This window comes from Carassius carassius, chromosome 21, assembly GCF_963082965.1.
Source record: "Carassius carassius chromosome 21, fCarCar2.1, whole genome shotgun sequence".
In the NCBI taxonomy this organism is placed as follows: domain Eukaryota; kingdom Metazoa; phylum Chordata; class Actinopteri; order Cypriniformes; family Cyprinidae; genus Carassius; species Carassius carassius.
The window spans coordinates 18,658,217-18,677,231 of record NC_081775.1 but is presented as its reverse complement, the minus strand read 5'-3'; the positions used below and the strand labels follow the sequence as shown (position 1 = coordinate 18,677,231).

The 19,015-nt window shown below is 37.6% G+C and overlaps 3 protein-coding genes across 5 annotated transcripts; 2 read left to right on the top strand and 1 right to left on the bottom strand.

Moving 5' to 3' along the window:
- The first annotated feature begins 769 nt into the window (after positions 1-769).
- On the top strand, positions 770-13,505 carry hyal3 (hyaluronidase 3). 2 transcript variants are annotated; one of them, XM_059503582.1, is made up of 4 exons: positions 770-938; positions 10,673-11,610; positions 12,713-12,802; positions 12,995-13,505. In XM_059503582.1, exons 2-4 carry the CDS (start codon positions 10,675-10,677, stop codon positions 13,253-13,255), a joined length of 1,287 nt encoding a protein of 428 aa, XP_059359565.1. In that variant the 5' UTR covers positions 770-938; positions 10,673-10,674; the 3' UTR covers positions 13,256-13,505. The 2 variants fall into 2 exon arrangements, with proteins under 2 accessions (XP_059359565.1, XP_059359564.1); XM_059503581.1 differs by lacking the exon at positions 770-938 and adding an exon at positions 6,663-7,327.
- LOC132097702 (N-alpha-acetyltransferase 80) lies at positions 6,545-9,937 on the top strand. Its single transcript, XM_059503583.1, has 2 exons — positions 6,545-6,641; positions 8,920-9,937. Coding segments are annotated over exons 1-2 (738 nt in total). The 5' UTR covers positions 6,545-6,639; the 3' UTR covers positions 9,656-9,937.
- A 359-nt stretch (positions 13,506-13,864) lies between the features above and the next one.
- Positions 13,865-17,506, bottom strand: si:dkey-20d21.12 (uncharacterized protein LOC556245 homolog). Of its 2 annotated transcripts, none has more exons than XM_059502791.1 (4): positions 17,090-17,506; positions 15,335-15,482; positions 15,042-15,254; positions 13,865-14,509 (listed from the first exon to the last, which is right to left on the bottom strand). In XM_059502791.1, the coding sequence occupies exons 2-4, from the start codon at positions 15,471-15,473 to the stop codon at positions 14,385-14,387; spliced, it is 477 nt and encodes a 158-aa protein (XP_059358774.1). In that variant the 5' UTR covers positions 15,474-15,482; positions 17,090-17,506; the 3' UTR covers positions 13,865-14,384. The 2 variants fall into 2 exon arrangements, with proteins under 2 accessions (XP_059358774.1, XP_059358773.1); XM_059502790.1 differs by having other exon boundaries at positions 15,042-15,257; positions 17,090-17,480.
- Positions 17,507-19,015: the final 1,509 nt, after the last annotated feature.

Below are 19,015 nucleotides of genomic sequence, written 5' to 3'. Positions count from 1 at the left end.
TTGTTAAGGGCAGGGTCGGGTGGGCTATAAACCACTCATAACCACCTCACCCAGTCACTGCCAGTCACACCACACTACACCACATATTAGAATTTATTAAGATTAACCCCTTGAGATGTATCATCTCGTTTTCGAGGGGGTCCTTACAATGAAACACAATTACAACTTAAAGAGCAACAAGATTACAATTAACAAAACATCAACAAACAGGCAAACAATAAATACCACCAAAAACACCGCCCAAAAAAATCAATCACGCTGTAGCGTGCGGTTCCACTGTTAGCATTTAGCTTAGCACCATTCGTTAGGATCTAAACAGGGATGAATTTAGAAGCCACCGAACACTTCCATGTTTTCCCTATTTAAAGACGTTACCTGAGTAAGTATGGTGACCCAGAATAAAACATGGCAATTTTCTAAGCGGATAAAAAAATTATAACTATATATGGTGGAAGAGCTGCACACACACACACACGGCAGAGGCGCTGGTGCTGATGTAAACGTTGACAGTCGCACTTATCACAAGGGCTCAGCAGACAGACGTTATGATTCATGAGTGACAGGTTTTTAGAGTGAGAAGTTATAACATATCTGATTTTGAATGACTGTATATTCAAGTAATTACAATGTCTAATTATAAGTTAAAAAGTGGGAGAGTTGCTCAACTCTCAAAACGTGAATAATTGTGGAGTGAGACAAGAAGGCTATCGCTGCAACTCCAAAATCAGAGCACATCAAAAAGTTAATCAAAAACATACTACATATCTTGGTTTATACGATCCTGTCTTTTATCTTTTAAACGGTCCACATTGATAAATCTTTGAAAACTGTTGGACTTGATAAGTTTTGACTGAGCAAAGTTCTGTATTGTTTTCTACAATATTAACTTAACAAGAGGCTTCCTCTAGTTCTGTGTAAAATTATAGAGCGACACAAAGGTAAGCGCATTATTGATTTTGTTTTAATAGTTGGATTATAGAATGAGTTTTGACTGTTGTTGTGCGTGCATGAACCAATGGGAAATACCTTCTACGTTGCTTTTTCCTATCACTTATATTGGGCACTTTTTGCATTTAAATTGGATTATTCTGACTGACATTAAAAATGAGGCATGTGTTTCGAGGGTATCGGTTAATTTCTTGATTAGATCAGAGCGGGCTTCTGAAAAACACACTGTTTACGTTTCATGATCTTCTTTCAGAGCCTTGTTTGTTGCCCGGCGTTTTTCGTTCGACATTTGCATAAAAGCGAGGAATGCTTAGTCTTTTTGACGCTCTCAGGGTCAAATACACCGCGCGAGCGCTTAAGCTCAACTTCCATATGAATTGAAAACTCGCTCTGCACCAGTGGAAACGCACCGTTACAGTATTCCCAGAATGTACTTAAAGCTGCAGTCCGTAACTTTTGACGCTCTAGCGGTTAATAAACAGAACTGCTTGCGTCTTGCGGAAGAACATTGTAGCCGGACCTACTTCTCTCTGTTTATGTCTATGAAGAATCACAAAGGTACCGGGTTACTCCGCCGCGGTACCCCCGAAGCAATCTAAAATAGTCCCAATATAAACACTTATTATAGATGTACCCTAGTGATTCAGGACAGGCTAAAAACATGGTTTGGAAAATGGATTCATGGTGTACTCGCTTATTATATACAATTTGTAAATCTTGAACACAAAAAAAGTTACGGACAGCAGCTCTGATTGGTTGTTTCTTACCGGGAGCGGTGAATTTCTGCAAATGGCAATAGGACCACTGGGAGGAGCCAGAGGAGATTGATTTTTTCACAGATTATCTGTCTTATATTCTACTGTCAGGACATAATGACAGGTTTCACAAATACATTTTTACAAAAGTTACCTACTTCAGCTTTAATGGGCTAGGTGCACAAGATGGCGCTGGTGAGCTTCAGCGACGCGAGTGTGTCCCAGTGTGCCGGTGTGTGCATAGATACAGACGGTTGGTCTGGGAACGCCCCCGGGAACGCCCCGTCACGTGATGTGAATTTAGCCCGTGGGGGAAAACATTGCCTTGGCGCCAATTGAAATACATGGGACAATCACGCCGAAGAGTTGCTGTGTCGTTTTCTGTACCTCCAATAAACTAACAAATTATGAATTGAAGTTCTACATCCTTCCTAATAAACATACAGAACCGGAAAGGATGACAAAATGGCTACAAGCAATAAGTTGTGAGGATGATCAAGGGAATTTGTGGAATCCCAAGACTAAGCATGTGTATGTGTGCAGTCGGCATTCATCACAGGCAGGCTATATTAACATCGTGTTCATTATTAACGTTATCAAAACTGTGTAAGGTTGTTTCAGAAAGTGGAATGCATATATAATTAGCCTTATCATTCTACCTTAAGCAAAACTATGTAACGTAAGCCTAGTGTCGAACATAAACCCACTTAAAAAAGCGTGTGGACACGTAACAACTTAGTTTTGTGTCAGAACTTTTACACTTTCATTCATAAATTCACCCCGTCTGTGTTTGCGAAGCGATTGAATCGCAGAATCCAGTCAAAAATAGAACTTGCTGTATAAAGCAAGTCTTTGACGTATTTTTCGTTTAATAATGCGCCAAATGTTCTCTATAGGTGAAAGATCTGGACTGCAGGCAGGCCAGGTTAGCACCCGGACTCTTCTACGACAAAGCCATGCTGTTGTTATAGCTGCAGTATGTGGTTTTGCATTGTCCTGCTGAAATAAACAAGGCCTTCCCTGAAATAGACGTTGTTTGGAGGGAAGCATATGTTGCTCTAAAACCTTTATATACCTTTCAGCATTCACAGAGCCTTCCAAAACATGCAAGCTGCCCATACCGTATGCACTTATGCACCCCCATACCATCAGAGATGCTGGCTTTTGAACTGAACGCTGTTAACATGCTGGAAGGTCTCCCTCCTCTTTAGCCCGGAGGACACGGCGTCCGTGATTTCCAACAAGAATGTCAAATTTGGACTCGTCTGACCATTAAACACTATTCCACTTTGAAATAGTCCATTTTAAATGAGCCTTGGCCCACAGGACACGACGGCGCTTCTGGACCATGTTCACATATGGCTTCCTTTTTGCATGATAGAGCTTTAGTTGGCATCTGCTGATGGCACGGCGGATTGTGTTTACCGACAGTGGTTTCTGAAAGTATTCCTGGGCCCATTTAGTAATGTCATTGACACAATCATGCCGATGAGTGATGCAGTGTCATCTGAGAGCCCGAAGACCACGGGCATCCAATAAAGGTCTCCGGCCTTGTCCCTTACGCACAGAGATTTCTCCAGTTTCTCTGAATTTTTTGATGATGTTATGCACTGTAGATGATGAGATTTGCAAAGCCTTTGCAATTTGACGTTGAGGAACATTGTTTTTAAAGTTTTCCACAATTTTTTTACGCATTCTTTCACAGATTGGAGAGCCTCTGCCCATCTTTACTTCTGAGAGACTCTGCTTCTCTAAGACAAAGCTTTTATAGCTAATCATATTACAGACCTGATATCATTTAACTTAATTAATCACTAGATGTTCTCCCAGCTGAATCTTTTCAAAACTGCTTGCTTTTTTAGCCATTTGTTGCCCCCGTGCCAACTTTTTTGAGACCTGTAGCAGGCATTACATTTTAAATGAGCTAATTAAGTGGATAAAAGTGTAAAATTTCTCAGTTTAAACATTTGCTACGTTATCTATGTTCTATTGTGAATAAAATATTGGCTCATGTGATTTGAAATTCCTTTAGTTTTCATTTTATTAAAATTTAAAAAACGTCCCAACTTTTCCGGAATTCGGGTTGTACTATAAGGGAAACTTACATCTGAAATTGGCTAGATGGATATAATTAATGTTTTTCAAATTTAACAGCGAATAGTGGTATATCAAAGACACGAGGAAACATCCTCCCCACATTTTTGCGTACCTCTGTGAGGAAATTCATCAAGATACAACGCGGAGATTGCTTTATTCTTCTGTTGATTATGCGGATCAGCGTCAGCATCAGGTTAATCAGTCCACAGGGATTTTTTCAAACACAAACCACTCAAATATGCTATACTTTACATTTTCGGAGAGCTGATTTTGTTCTGACTGTTATCTATAAGATCATAAGGTTTCTGACTGTCAGACGAGACAGACAAATATTTCTGATAAAGTATGTATGTTTTATTAACTTTATTTGATAACAGTTTATAACTGTGTACAATTTAACGTAATGCTATAATGATAGGTTTGCATTAATTAAAAGATCGCTGTTTGCATTCATGTGTGTTTTTAGCAATGTTTATCTGTTTTGTAAAATATCTGCATCATAAATAATTTTGTCTATAAGAAGCGCATGTATTTTGTTTACGAATTCTTCAGATAAAACAAATATTAAAATTAGTTATGTATTGTTTTATTTTACAGCCATTTTTTTCATTTCAAAATGTTTGATGCAAAGTTGACTGTCAAATAATAAAATAGGTTGTGAAAATGATGATGAAACAAACTAATGTATGTTCACAATTGAGAAATGTGAAGATAAATCACAGCCCATGTCTCACAAGGTGAACATTTCATTAAACAAAAAAATAATAATCAATGTAATACAAACATTTTCGAGAAATAAATAATTTTTACATTTACATAATTGGTAAGGTAAAAATAAATTATGTATCTGTGTGTACACACCATGAGTTAAATTTTCATTTCGTGAACAGTAGGGAACATTATTTAATTCATTCTCCGGACCCAAACATACACAGTTTCAAATGCACTGGCTCAGTTAACATTTATGGAATAGTAATAATAGCAGTGTAAATCTTATTTGCATTTGAAGTGATATTATAAATACTGTAAACATATATAGAAGGTAATATTTGGATTTCTCCGGTTCTCTGCACTGACGTTTAGCACAACCGGAAGTATCAAAGCACACACTCGCAAGATCGGAAAGCCAAGATGGCGGAGATATGCAACTGGCCCATTATGTGCAGGGGGGCAGGGTTTTCATATTTTTTTGAAGCACCCCTGGGCGCCGCCATTGGCTAGCGGACCCCCACCTGCTGTTAGCATTCCATTGACTCCAAAATGTGCTCCTGTTCACGCTCGCCTTCTCTGCAAGATTCGGTGGGTGATTCAGATTTCTCTTGGCACAGCGATTACAAGGCTTACAGGTTGCTCACGTGACATCTACGTCATCAAGCTCAGTTTGAGTCTGCGCAGTACGCCCGACCCCCAGGAAGTGCGTGCTTCTAATTGACTTCATTTTTCTCCGTTGAATCCAGGGGGGCAGGGTTTTATATTTTTTTGAAGCACCCCTGGGCGCCGCCATTGGCTAGCGGACCCCCACCTGCTGTTAGCATTCCATTGACTCCCATTCATTTTGGCGTCACTTTGACAGCGAAATAACTTTACATCTGAGGCGTTTAAAGACTCCATTTGTCCATTAATTATTTCTAAAGAAACACAGAAATGTATAAAAGGCTCCATTACCTTGTATCTTATGTTATGGTCCCGTATAAGCAGTTTTTGTAAAAAATAGGCTAACGATTGCGTCATAACCATAGACTGTATAAAAAATATGGACGTAGTGTCCGTGACGTCACCCGTAGACTACTGAAGAGAGTTTTTGAAGCCTAAAGTGTGTAGAGCGGGCCGTCGCCATCTTGGCAGCGCGTCACCGCGCGACTCTCCCGGACAATCAAAAATGGGCAAAAAGGCGAGAGCTAGTTGGTGTAGCAACGCCCACCTAGCGCGACGGCAGTGTCAGCAGCGCCAATCTCCCTGTCACTCAAGTGGCCACGCCCTTAATTATGCAGAACTTTAAGTCTTAATATAATTTATACGGATGAGTTATAAAAAAATTCACCCCCCTCACAGTTGTCATGAAGGGCAAAATTCGCTATCTAGACCAAAATCATTTTTTGAACCAGGCTGTAAACGTTTTTTTCCTGCTGTAAAGTTGGGCATTTTAACATGGGGAGTCTATGGGACTGACTCCCTTTTGCAGCCAGCCTCAAGCGGCAAGTCGATGAATTGCAGTTTTAGTCACTTCCTTATTGGCCTCACGAGAGAGAGCGGGAGGTTGGCGCTCGGTCATAACCAGCGACTCTCTGTCGCACAGTAGAGAAATTACCGTATGGACAGGAGGAGAAGCTCGCAGGCAATCTTTTACTGTCTATGAGGCTATCGGGGGGACGTTGAGGCATAAAGTCAAGGGAGATAATTAATCAGAATACTTACCAAAATTTGCTCCTGTTCATGCTCGCCTTCTCTGCAAGATTCGGTGGGTGATTCAGATTTCTCTTGGCACAGCGATTAGAAGACTTACAGGTTGCTCACGTGACATCTATGTCATCAAGCTCAGTTTGAGTCTGCGCAGTACGTCCGACCCCCAGGAAGTGCGTGCTTCTAATTGACTTCATTTTTCTCTGTTGAATCCAATGGGGTCAATGTGTCCATTTCTTTTACTGTCTATGGTTGAATCCAATGGGGTCGCTGTGTCCATTTCTTTTACTGTCTATGATTATGTGCTTATGTAGGCTAGTGTAAGAGCTGAGTTTGCCCAGTAGGCGGCAGTAAGTCGACTCGCGCTGTTCGGTCTGCTTCAGTCGAAGAAGAGGGAGATTCAAAAGACAGCTGCTGTGACAGCGATTAAGTTTTCAGCATGTAGGTATCACAGATAAGAACTTATATAAAATAAATCCAAAATAAACTGCATGTGTGTCTTACACGTATTTGAAGGGGAGCTGCTTGCTCTGTTTGTTCGTTTATCTGACCACTTCTTTGTCTTGCGTTGTGTCGTGTCGTGCTCGAGTGTTGCTGCACACACACTAAAGTTAATCTTTAGTAATTCGTTTTATAAAAATGATATGATAGTTCGTAAGCTATTACTATATTAAGAAATGTTGAATTAGACTTTTCAGTACCCGTTAGAGAGTGGCGTGGTCTTTAAAACGAAATAAAATGGCCATTAAATCCAGTAATCCCATGAAGAAGTTAACGTTACATGACGGTGCTCTGAATAGCTTTAAATGTGTCTCTCCATATTAGGGCCTGCAAATATTTATATATCGCAACCTTCTTAAAAACCCACACACTTCCCATCAGCATTTCACACTTGGCTTGGTCAAGTCATGAAAGCGGTTTCCTCTCATCACACATTTTAGAGAACCAGCCTGTCCACACCAAAATAACTGTAATACAAGGGAATGGGCTAAACTGAACCCAGGCCAGTGTTAAATGACGCTTACAAAGAACACTTAAAAGTCTCATGTTTCCTGATTTTGACCCTCAGTTGCATGACACACAATTTTGAAACATTAACTGGCCGTCTGTCTCTGTGAGTGCTTCAGGTGAGGCTGGTCATTTTATTTGCAATTTTGCTACTTTTTTTACTATTTACAATTTGGTAGATTTGTGTTTTTAATTTATAACAGGTTATGGTTTATGTTGGCACACTAAATCTGGGTTTGCATCCTTTAGTCCAGCCATGGTTCTGTGTTTGATTTTTATCAAAGAAACTATCATTATATACTTTTTATGTTTATGCATTTAGCAAATAATTTTATTTAAAATGATTTACAAAAGAGGAAGCCAACAATATTCAGTTACAGGGTTTATTATAAAACTATATTAGAAAGCAAGCTAGAGAAGTGGAGAGATGCATGATATTTTTATACGTGTGGTTCTGTTCATAATTAAAGTGTCTTAACCACTGATAAATCACTATATTGATAACCTTGTCCACTTTGTCAACTACAATTGCTTCCTTTTGTTTACTAATCTTTTATTTTAGCATACTAACCATTGCCCATCTTGCTCTATAGGTGCATACATTATTTTTTTTTTTTTACATATCAGATGAGTACTAGACTTAAATGGATGTTTCAACCAAAAATTACAATTCTGTCATAATTTACATGTGATTCCAAACCTCTGTGACTTTCTTTCTCCTGTGGGACATAAAATAAGATATTTGGCAAAATAGTTTCCCATAGAATGTATACATTGCATACAAAATATGTTCCTTTAAGTTTTACAGAAGTAAAAGACATAAGCTTGAAGCAACATGGGGGTGATTATTTGATGATGGATTTTGTTCATTTTTGTTCGAACTATCTCTTTAAGGTTCCTGCTCCATTCACTTGCATTAACACACACACAGGAAATGCGAAGTAAATGCAAATGTGTTTTAAGCATGTCTAATCTGAACTTGTCTTGTGTATATATATTTTTATATTTGTGTCTTGGGTCACCTTATTTTCTAAAATACATTTCACATCAGCAAGTCCATGTGGTATAGCAGGAATCCCACATTCACACCACAGCTTCCTCTGCTATTAAACTTTAACAGATAAAAAAAAAAGTTTTATATATCATATGTGCTATGAAAAGATAACTACTAGTGAAAGGCTGTTGCTGTATTTTTTGCATGTGTTTGTTGCTTCAGTGGTGTGAATTACAGTTGCAGTCTACTTTTTTTTTTTTATCAAGCTAGGTTTTGCCTGTGAAAATGACGTGGAAGTGATGGTGATGAAAACTGTTAAGTGTTGAAAACAAGTGACAACTGTTGCAGCACATTTTTCAGCAGTAGGCTGACTGTTAAAAGTGTACATTTTTATTAGTCGCTTAAAAGGGAAAATTCTGTCATGATTTACTCACTCACACTTTGTTTCAAACCTGTATAAAGTTTATTCTGTGCAATACAAAAGAAGAACTTTTTTCAGTACAATGAAAGTCACTGGGGTCCAAAACAACATTTTATTATAGTCAAAAAATATCTTCGTTCTTCCACAGAAGTAAAAAATCATACAGGTTTGGAACAATATGAGGGTGAATAAATAATAAACTATCCCAAATGAATGAAGTACGTCACACTAATGACTTCTGAGCTGTTCAGTCATTTACTGCCCCCTGTTGACCCGTGCCATTGGCATGTGTGCAGGTACAATGGGGACATCAGCTGCACAGTCGTTCGAATCGAACCACTTCACGAGCGCTGGGACCTCGTGGAGGTGTGTGCGGAATTACTCAATGCCCAATGGCAGCGCAGCACAGGGGCACGTATCCACTCGCTCCGTCAGTCAAGTCACAGCTATCCGGTGTGTCTCTTGCTGCTGAGTGGAGAGAGGCGGAGTCAGGATGAGAAGCTAATAGGCCACGCCCGCTTGTCCCGTGTTCTGGGAAGCCGTAGTCTGTTTGTGGAATCGGTCGTGGTGTGTAGCACATTACGAGGAAAGGGTAATGGCCGTGTCCTGATGGAGGGGGTTGAACGGTATGCCAAAGGACGGGGCTGCACCCGATTGTGCCTAACCACCCATGATAAACAACACTTCTACGCCCATCTGGGGTTTGTGTTATCCAAACCTGTCCAAAATGTCGGGACGTTAGCCTCTTTCATGCCCATGGAGTTGCTGCACAAGTTCTGTAGAAGCGCAGAGAACGAGGAGGAAGGAAGGAAGAGTGTCAAGTTTAACAATCCTGCACCATCTACACCTTCCATATTACCTCCTCCACCACCTCCTCCTTCACTCTTCGGTCCACCTCCTCCCCTTATTTCTGCTCCTCCACCTCCTCCTTGTCCTCCGTCATCTTTGGCTCCAGTTAATCAGACTCTGGAGCAAACACCGTACACCGACAACAGAGGGCTGCTCGTCTTCTGGATGCACAAGGACATCTGAGACTCATGCTACACTCCTGTCTGCTTTATTCAGGGATACACAAACACAGTGTTTACAGGACAAGAAGAATCTTGTAAACCTGAACTGTACTGACTCAAATACTGTGACAATCTGAATGTGCCTCAATACTAAAGTTTACTTTGTGTTTTAGGTACTGTTTGATTGATTAAAAAAAAAAAGTAAAATCATTAAAAGGTAAATCTTTGTCACCCCAAAGGTTGCTGCTGAGATTATCTGCTGCTTTTAAAGGGTTTTCATCAAAATAAAAACGTTCTAAATCTATTGAAGTGTTGTGCTTATCATTTAATAAGATCAGATTTCAGGTTGGGTATTTATACTGTTTCCATGGACTTTTTCTTTGTATCAGCTTTAGATGTTTCTTACTGGTGTGTATATATATATATATATATACACACACACACACACATACACTGTTCAAACGTCTACTACTGTTGGGGTCAATCATTTTAATGCTTGTGAAAAAAAGTCTCATTCAGCAAGGCATTTCAGTAAACACTTTATAAATATAATATTGTGAAATGTTATACTGAACAAAATTATAAACGCAACACACTTGTTTTTTCCCCCATTTTTCATGAGCTGAACTCAAAGATCTAAGACTTTCTCTATGTATACAGAAGGCCTATTTCTCTCAAATATTGTTCACAAATCGGTCTAAATCTGTGTTAGTGAGCACTTATCCTTTGCCGAGATAATTCATCCACCTCATAGGTGTGGCATATGAAGATGATTAGACAGCATGATTATTGCACAGGTGTGCAGGAATTGTAGACAAATGTCTGCCATTTAACCATGTCTACTGGTATATTGCCTATACTGATCAGGCAACCATAAGTTTATTTCAAACCAGTTTTAGAATGGACATCCTCTCAACTCCCCCAGTATAAACCGAATATTAGGACACTTACATATGAAACTAAAAAGTATACTTATTTCTACATTGTTTTTTTTTTAAATCAAATATGAATGACACTAATTGGTGTGTTTATTTCATAGGAATGCTTCTGAGATCCTCTATTCCCCATCCAATCCTCATCTTATCCCTGTCAGTCATTTTGTCTCCCATCCACCCTGTTCAGAATATGGTTGAGGGGGTGGAGTCTGTTATCGGGAGGCGTGGCTTTTCAGTGATCTGGAATATACCTACAGCTCGGTGTCAGCGTCAATATGGAGTCTCCTTGCCGCTGCGCCAGTTTAACATCATTCATAACTCACAGGAGAGATTTCAGGGTCAAAATATGAGCATTTTTTATCAGCGCCGTCTGGGTCTTTACCCCTACATCAACCGTCAAGGCTCTATGGTCAATGGTGGCCTGCCTCAACAAGGATCCTTGATGGCTCACCTCTCATTGGCTGAGGCGCAGATCAGTGAAGTGTTGAGACACACTTTCAGTGGATTAGCCGTGCTAGATTGGGAAGCATGGCAGCCCATATGGATGTGGAACTTCGGGAAAAGAATTGTATATAGGAAAATGTCCAAAATGCTGGTTAGGTGGAAATATCCACATATGTCAGAGGAGGAAGTGAAATCCAAAGCGAAGGCAGAATTTGAATTGGGAGCAAGAATATTTATGGAAGAGACCCTGCGTCTTGGTGTTCGCCTCCGCCCAGAGGGATTATGGGGGTTTTATGGGTTTCCCAGTTGCTATAACAATAATGGCCAAGGCCAGAGCGGATACACAGGGCAGTGCCACAGTGGAACAGAGATTCTGAACGACAGACTGGCATTTCTATGGCAACACTCTACTGCCTTGTATCCCAGCATTTATTTGTGGCATAAACTGGCCGGACACCCACACGCTCAACTCATGGTGAGACACCGTGTACTCGAGGCCCTCCGAGTGGCATCCCAGCATTCACCTGGCACTGAAAAACTTCCTGTATTTCCCTATGCCAGACTGGCGTTCTCACACACATTGGCATTTCTGAACCAGGTACCCCTTGACAATTTCCACATGGTGTTTTTTACATTGTGTTTGTTCTGAGTTCCAGGCTCATCATGCATTAGTGTGTTTTTCACCTCCGCCCAGAATAGATCTAGAAAGAGGAGGGGTTTAGCTCTGAGCTTGTGCCCAGAACAGTCACTTCATCTTCATCTTTAAGCAGATTATTAAAATACCACTGTTATTTTTAATTATTAGCAAATTTCTATATTTTTATACTGTAAATTAATTAATTTTTAATTTAATTTAATTTTTTAATTTAATTTAAATTATAATGTTCAACATAAATTCAACAGCATAATTTAAAGTAATATTTTTTTTTTAAACAGTGTTATTTATTTAAAATATTTTATAATTTTAATTTTGGACCATTATAATTCTGGTAATCAGCCACAACATTAAAATTATCAGTTATCATTAATGTCAAGAACATAATATCATAGAATCCTTAGTTCTGAACAGTGTTATTTTATGTACTTTTATAGTTTATATTAATATTTTTAATTAGCTCTAATTTCTTTTCTTTTTTTCATTTTAGTTTTAGTTTAATATTTTTTTTTTATAATGTGATCATTTTTATTTAATGTCATGTTTATTGGTTTACATTTCCAAATAAGAGTTTTTACAAAGGTTTAAATCATATTAATTTCATAGTAATTTTTGTACTTCAAATTAAATTTATTTCAGTTAGTTGGCAAGGCATCATTTCTCATTTTTAAGTTTTCATATGATATTCATATTATTTTATTTCCTTTTAATTAAGATAATGTTTTTTAAGTTTTAGTTTTATTTCTGTAATTTTAGTAAACATATTTCACTTAGTTGCCAAGGCAACATTTCAAAAAATTTTTAGTTTAAGTTCTTCATCTAATATTTGTGTTTGATTTTAACAAAAATCAAATATAAATATTAATTTAACAGAATTGTTTACATTTAATCTGACAAAAACAACAGTATGCTGTGACCTTCAGAAACATTCAGTTTCTTTAATTGATTATGTTTCAAGCTTAGAGTGTCTTAATTCAGGCTGATCTGTCTTTTAAAACTACATTCTTCTGTGAAACTGTATCATAATATATGTGTATCTTTTCAGACGGACTTGGAACACACATTGGGTGAGAGTGCTGCTTTAGGGGCCTCTGGAGTCGTGTTATGGGGCGAGCTGAGTTTTGCAAAGTCTAAGGTCAGTAGGCCTAACTGTATGTGAGGATTTATAGTCCGGATTTATCATTGTGTGATAACCTAATGCTCACGATAAGTCTAAACGCTGTCAGTACACAAACTTAAAATGCATAATTTTCAATATTAGATTTAGTTAGCACATATCTTGTTACTCAATGCTGCAGTTATAATATACATTTCTGTCATTCTTCAGCTGCAGTGTGCTCTCTTGCGTGATTACATCAGCTCAGTATTAGGAGAGTATGTCGACGCCCTGCAGGCCGGTGTGAGGACTTGCAGTAAAAGAATGTGTAACAGCCAGGGACGCTGTGCTCGACGGGACCCTCACTCAGGTTACATGATCCCTCTACATGGTACCCATGAAGATCTTCCTTTTAATGACATGAGGTCAAAGTTCAAGTGTGTCTGTTATGAAGGATGGAGAGGAGAACACTGCGGGCAAAGATTGTCCTAAGAACAGATGTGCTTTTCTGATTTACATTCATTTTCACTGTGGGGATTTTTAAAACATCTTTGTTGAAAAAGTTGTAAGCTATTAACCAAACCCACCCCAGCTACTTACTGTGTTGGTTTGGTGAATCACAAGCCTTTGAAAATCGGACAAAGACCATGCTCGAGTGTACAAAATAGAAATTCAAGATTCAAGATTTTATTTGTCAAGTACAAGTTATATGACATACAACAAGTAGTGAAATCTAGGTCTGGCATACAAGAGAGTGTTTCTGGGTAGTGTAAGTGTATGAAGCCTGTTATTTAAGTTGGATTGCTTTATGGGAGTGTATGATCATTAAAGTCCTTTATCATGATTGGCTTTTGATTCTCTGATTGGTGGAGATTTCTTTGCAGAATCGTGAGTAACGTAATTTTCCTGTTGGAAAATGAATAGGAATTTTACTTCCAGAACCAGACTGTTACAATATAACCCCACAGTGGAAAAGGTAAAGTAATTAAAGGAAGCCAGTTGTTGTATTTTTGATGAAAGATTACATATATATATATAGTTTTTTTGTTTTGTTTTTTTAATAGTGTGCACATGTAAATCTTTCACAATAAAACAAAATGGAAGAACATTTTCTTTTATATTTATTTTTTATTCTTATTTTTAAATTATTTTTGTCTTATTAAATATAATAGTCTACATAATTATTTACAATCATTCAGCAATAACTAAAAAAAAAAAGCTCACCTTAGTGAATGTTCTATAGCTCATTCACAATGTTTTAGCAATTCACAATTTGTTGGAGTGATAACAAGGTATTAAAATATAAGTATGATTATTCACATTCTTTCCATATTTCTTAGTGTTGTTTTGTATTGTCATTTGCTTTATTGAAACTAATATATCATGTTGACAAATAGTGTGTGACTATATTAAGTGTACAAAACAATACTGGTGAAAAGTCCATTAATTAATACATTATTTTCCAGTTAAACCGTGAATGTTTTTGAGCAAGATATTAGATTCCACTGAAGCAATAGTAGCCTTTAAGACATAGAATCACACGTTGCTGTGAAGTAATCGGTGCTCTTCTCTCAGTGTTGTCACAATGCAGTAATGTTTCTCCTGTGGGTCTGTGTTATGGTCACTGCTCTGTCAGGTTGATGTGCAGTTTTTGCAGCTCTTGTAAGAGTTGGGAGATTTCTTCAGCTGTTTCCTTTTTTTGTTTCACAATCTCCAAAAGTGTGTTGAGAGCACTGCTCTGCTGGACTGGAGGTTTAATAACAGAAAACAAGTTATTTGATAAAACAACAATTTAGCAGACCCTCCAAATGAATGTTTTGGAATCAATATGTTAGAAAAGCTCAGTTGACCGCATCAGTGGACTAATGATGATTACCACAGCAAGTGGAAACGATCACGTCAACAAGAACTGCAGTTAAAGTAAGGCACACAAATTCATATAAATGTATTCAAGCTTTAAAAACTACAATTTAGACAACCATACGGAGGACCCTCTGTTACTTTTGCGACAAGCATGCAAAGTTTCACGGCAGGACACTTTTGCAAGGGAACTCCAAATTAACACAAAATTTTGTTGGGGGACTGCTTTGCAAAAGAACGTCTGGGAATGTGACATAATTGCAAGAGAAGGCACAAAGATTGAAATCAAGATTATGCCACAAAAAGAGACCATTGACCATGACTTGTATTGAAGCCAAAACATTTCTGTCAGTTTAGCCTTAAAACATTACTTTCATAATTTCAGCTTTAGCAAACAGATGGTCTTGTTGGAGCTCACCTAAAAAACTGAAGATAAGAATGAGAGTAATGAGGAATGCAATAATGGCTGCACATGCCAAAAAATAGTGCCGCCTAGTGGAGGTGCACATGTCATTCAGTCTGCTCACACAGGGCCTTCTCACTGGTTGACCTGTTTGATAGACAACTCCTCGATCTTGCATCTGAAGATTCCCATTGGAGGTAGGAGGAGGTGGACGGGGTGGCTGAACAACTGCTGTGAGAAGTGGGTTTGAGTGCTATAGAAACCAATGAGTTTTAAACATACATATAGTCTCTGACATGATGGAATACCTTTGCTGTGCTGTTCAGAGTGTGTGCGGTGCAGGTCATTGATGGAGTCGACGGAATGGAGCTCAATCTCTGTCAGGTCATGCTCGCTGACACGAACAAACACTGGAGGAGGAGGAGGAGGAGAAGGAGTGGACTTCATGATCACTCCCTCCACTGACAAACAGACAGAGAAAGCAAACCGGAGTCAAAGCTTAAAAAAAAAAAAAATTATATATACAGTACAGACCAAAAGTTTGGAAATATTTATATTTTTAATGTTTTTGAAAGAGATTTCTTCTGCTCATCAAGCCTGCATTTATTTGATAAAAATACAGAAAAAACTGTAATATTGTGAAATATTATTACAACTTAAAATAATAGTTTTCTATTAGAATATACTTAAAATAAATAATTTTTTCCTGTGATGCAAAGCTGAATTTTCAACATCATTACTCCAGCCTTCAGTGTCACATGTAACATCCAGTCTATCACATGATCATTTAGAAATCATTCTAATATTCTGATTTATTATGAGTGTCGGAAACAGTTCTGCTGTCTAATATGATGTCATTTGATGAATAAAAGGTTAAAAAGAACTGCATTTATTCAAAATAAAAATTCTAATAATATATTTTCTAATAATATATTTTCTTTACTATCACTTTTTATCAATTTAACACATCCTTGCTGAATAAAAGTATTGATTTTATTTAAAAAAAATAAAAAAAAATACTGACCCCAAATTACTGACCAGTAGTGTATATTGTTATTACAAAATATTTATATTTTAAAAACATAGCTTCTTTTTTTTCTTTTTCTTTTTTTTTACTTTTTATTCATCAAAGTATCCTAAAAAAGTATCACATGTTCTGAAAAAATATTAAGCATGTGATAATGATCCTAAAAATTCAGCTTTGCATCACAGAAATAAATGATAATTTAAAGTATAATAAATTTTAAAACAATTATTTTAAATTGTAATAATATAATCACAATATTAAATTTTATTTTCTGTATTTTTGATCAAATAAATGCAGGCTTGATGAGCAGAGAAATACAAAAGAAGAAATTTTGCACTTATCTAACTTTTCCATGCAATTGCAATGAATGGAGACCAGAGCATTTAAGCTTAAAAAAATAAACTTATTAAAAGCACCATGAATGTGGTCCATGGTTCAAAAAAAAAAAAAAAAAAAGAGCAAAAGACATTTAGATATGTGATTAATTATTCCCATCTCCATCCCTTAATGACTGGATGCTAAATAAAGGACAAAACCATTGTATTTTACAGTTAAAAGCACAGCTTTATGTTAAATATGTTGCATAATAAGTGTGAGGCTATATTGCTGTTGCTTTTTAACAGCTATATTTATCTCAAGCATTTTGCCAAGTTTGATGCAAGAATGAAAACCAGTTGAAGTCTGGAAACAGCAGTTATGTTAAATGTCCAATGTTTGATATTAAATAAACATGGACATTTGTTTGTTTAGTTGGTTCTGTTCACCACTAAAAACACTTTGTAGCCCCTTACATATCTCAGATGAAGACAGTAAACAGTGCATTTCATGGATCAAACATCTCATCCCATTTAGAAACGGAAAACACAGAAACCATGTGATAAGTCCAAATTTGGCTGAACAGATAGATGTAAAATCAGAAGCAGGTGATCTCATTATCAACTGTTTGATGTCTCTACTATAACCCAAATACACACTAACTTAACTGAAAATGATTTCATTAGCTAACTGTTGATGCCTGTTCCCGTGTATAGGTAACTTACCCTCAGATTGTGCTAGTTATCTAACGCTAGTAGACGTCTTTGCGTCGTTGTGTTGTTGACAATCACCAGAGAAAACGCAGTGAAACCGCTGTGATTTGAATGGTCTTCTCTCACGGTCTGAAGCGACCTGTGTCCGTCTCGTCCGCCTGGCACCTCTCCTCCAAACAGCTCAAAATCCCCAGACCCAGAATAGCTGCTGCCTCATAGACGAGAAGGACTATTATTTATAGATTAGGGGCCAAACAATCATTCAGCTAACGTTACATGCAGTTTATGTGTATATTGTGATACAGGCAAACTTTTATATTTGCTTAATATGCAGCTCAATAGAAGGAATGTGTTCTTATATCCATTAGCTATTTCTTAACTTGTCTTAGGGTAATATAAAAAGTACGACATAAAATGTGCACTTTTTCTTACAAACTAAACGAATTTGTTTTGTAAACTGTAGCTAGCGTTGGGAAATGGGAACAGGTTATTTTTCAGATTATGTGTATGATCGATTTCTGAACGAATGACTCGTATGAATCGGTTCCTTTTGGTGGATTAAAGGTGCAATGTGTAATATTTACAACGATCGGTTTACAGAAATGCAATATAATATACATAACTATGTTTTCAGAGGTGTATAAAGACCTTACTTAATGAGCCGTTATGTTTTTATTACCTTAGATTGAGCAATTTATCTACATACCGCGGGTCCCCTTTCATGGAAGTCGCCACCATCTACAGTAGCCCTAAACAGACAAATTGCTTTACAAAGCGCATTTCGTAACTTTGTTGTTTTTGCGAATAAAACACTGACACCTGTGTCAGTCACCGTAGCTTCTCTAAAGGGAGGGGTTACTGTCTATGGGGGTGAGCCATAGACAGAAAAAGAAATGGACACAGCGACCATTGGAACGCAATTGAGACAAGTGAAGCCCATTTTTAGCGATTTTTAGCACTTCCGTTTCTGACGCGCAGACTCAAACTAAGCTTGATGACGTCAGCAACCTGTCTGACAGATGTAAATCTTCTAAGTGGCTGTGCGTGCAAACTGCCATCGTTAATCTTGCAGAGACGGCGAGCTTGAGTGGGGAGTTCTTTAGCGTGAGTGAGCAGGAGTAAGTATTCTGATTAATTATTTTGTATAGTATTTTAAAATTTAACGCCAGTACGCCATATTAAGTTAATTGCCTGCGAGCTTCTCCTCCTGTCTCTACGGTAATTTCTCTACTGTGCGACAGAGAGTCGAGTGGTTATGACGCAATCGTTAGCCTTTTTTTTTTTTACAAAAAAACTGTTTCTACGGGGCAATAATGTAACATAGAAGGTAATGGAGCCCTTTATACATTGTCGTGTATCTTTAGAAATAAATAACGGACAAATGGAGTCTTTAAACGCCTCAGATGTAAAGTTATTCGCTGTCAAAGTGACGCCAAAATGAATGCAAAGTCAATGGGATGCTAACGCAAGTGAAGTTCTGCTACAAGATGGCAGCTCGCGGCCGACTTCAACTTCCGGTCGACTTCCTTGCCGCCTGGGGTGAGCAGGGGACTGATCCGCTGGTTGCAATTCGGAACCTCACCGCTAGATGCCGCTAAAATTTACACCCTGCACCTTTAAAACTGAAATCCGATTCTCCAGCAAATTAAGGACATTTAAAAATTAGGCTCTTGACAAATCACACCGAAAAATGAACAAAGTGTTACTGTATGTTCATAAAAATTTAATTAGTGTAGGTTATGCTGACCTGATACGTGTTATATTAAATAACTAGTTAAGATTTTAGTTGTTGTGCTTAGTTTTTTCTATGAAATAATTCAAAATATAGTTTTTTTGTTTGTTTAGTTTGTGCTCTATAATATAAGGTCCAAGAATAATTCTACCCAAATATTTGTTTCTCGAAAGTACTAAAACAATTGTTATAGCTTATTCCT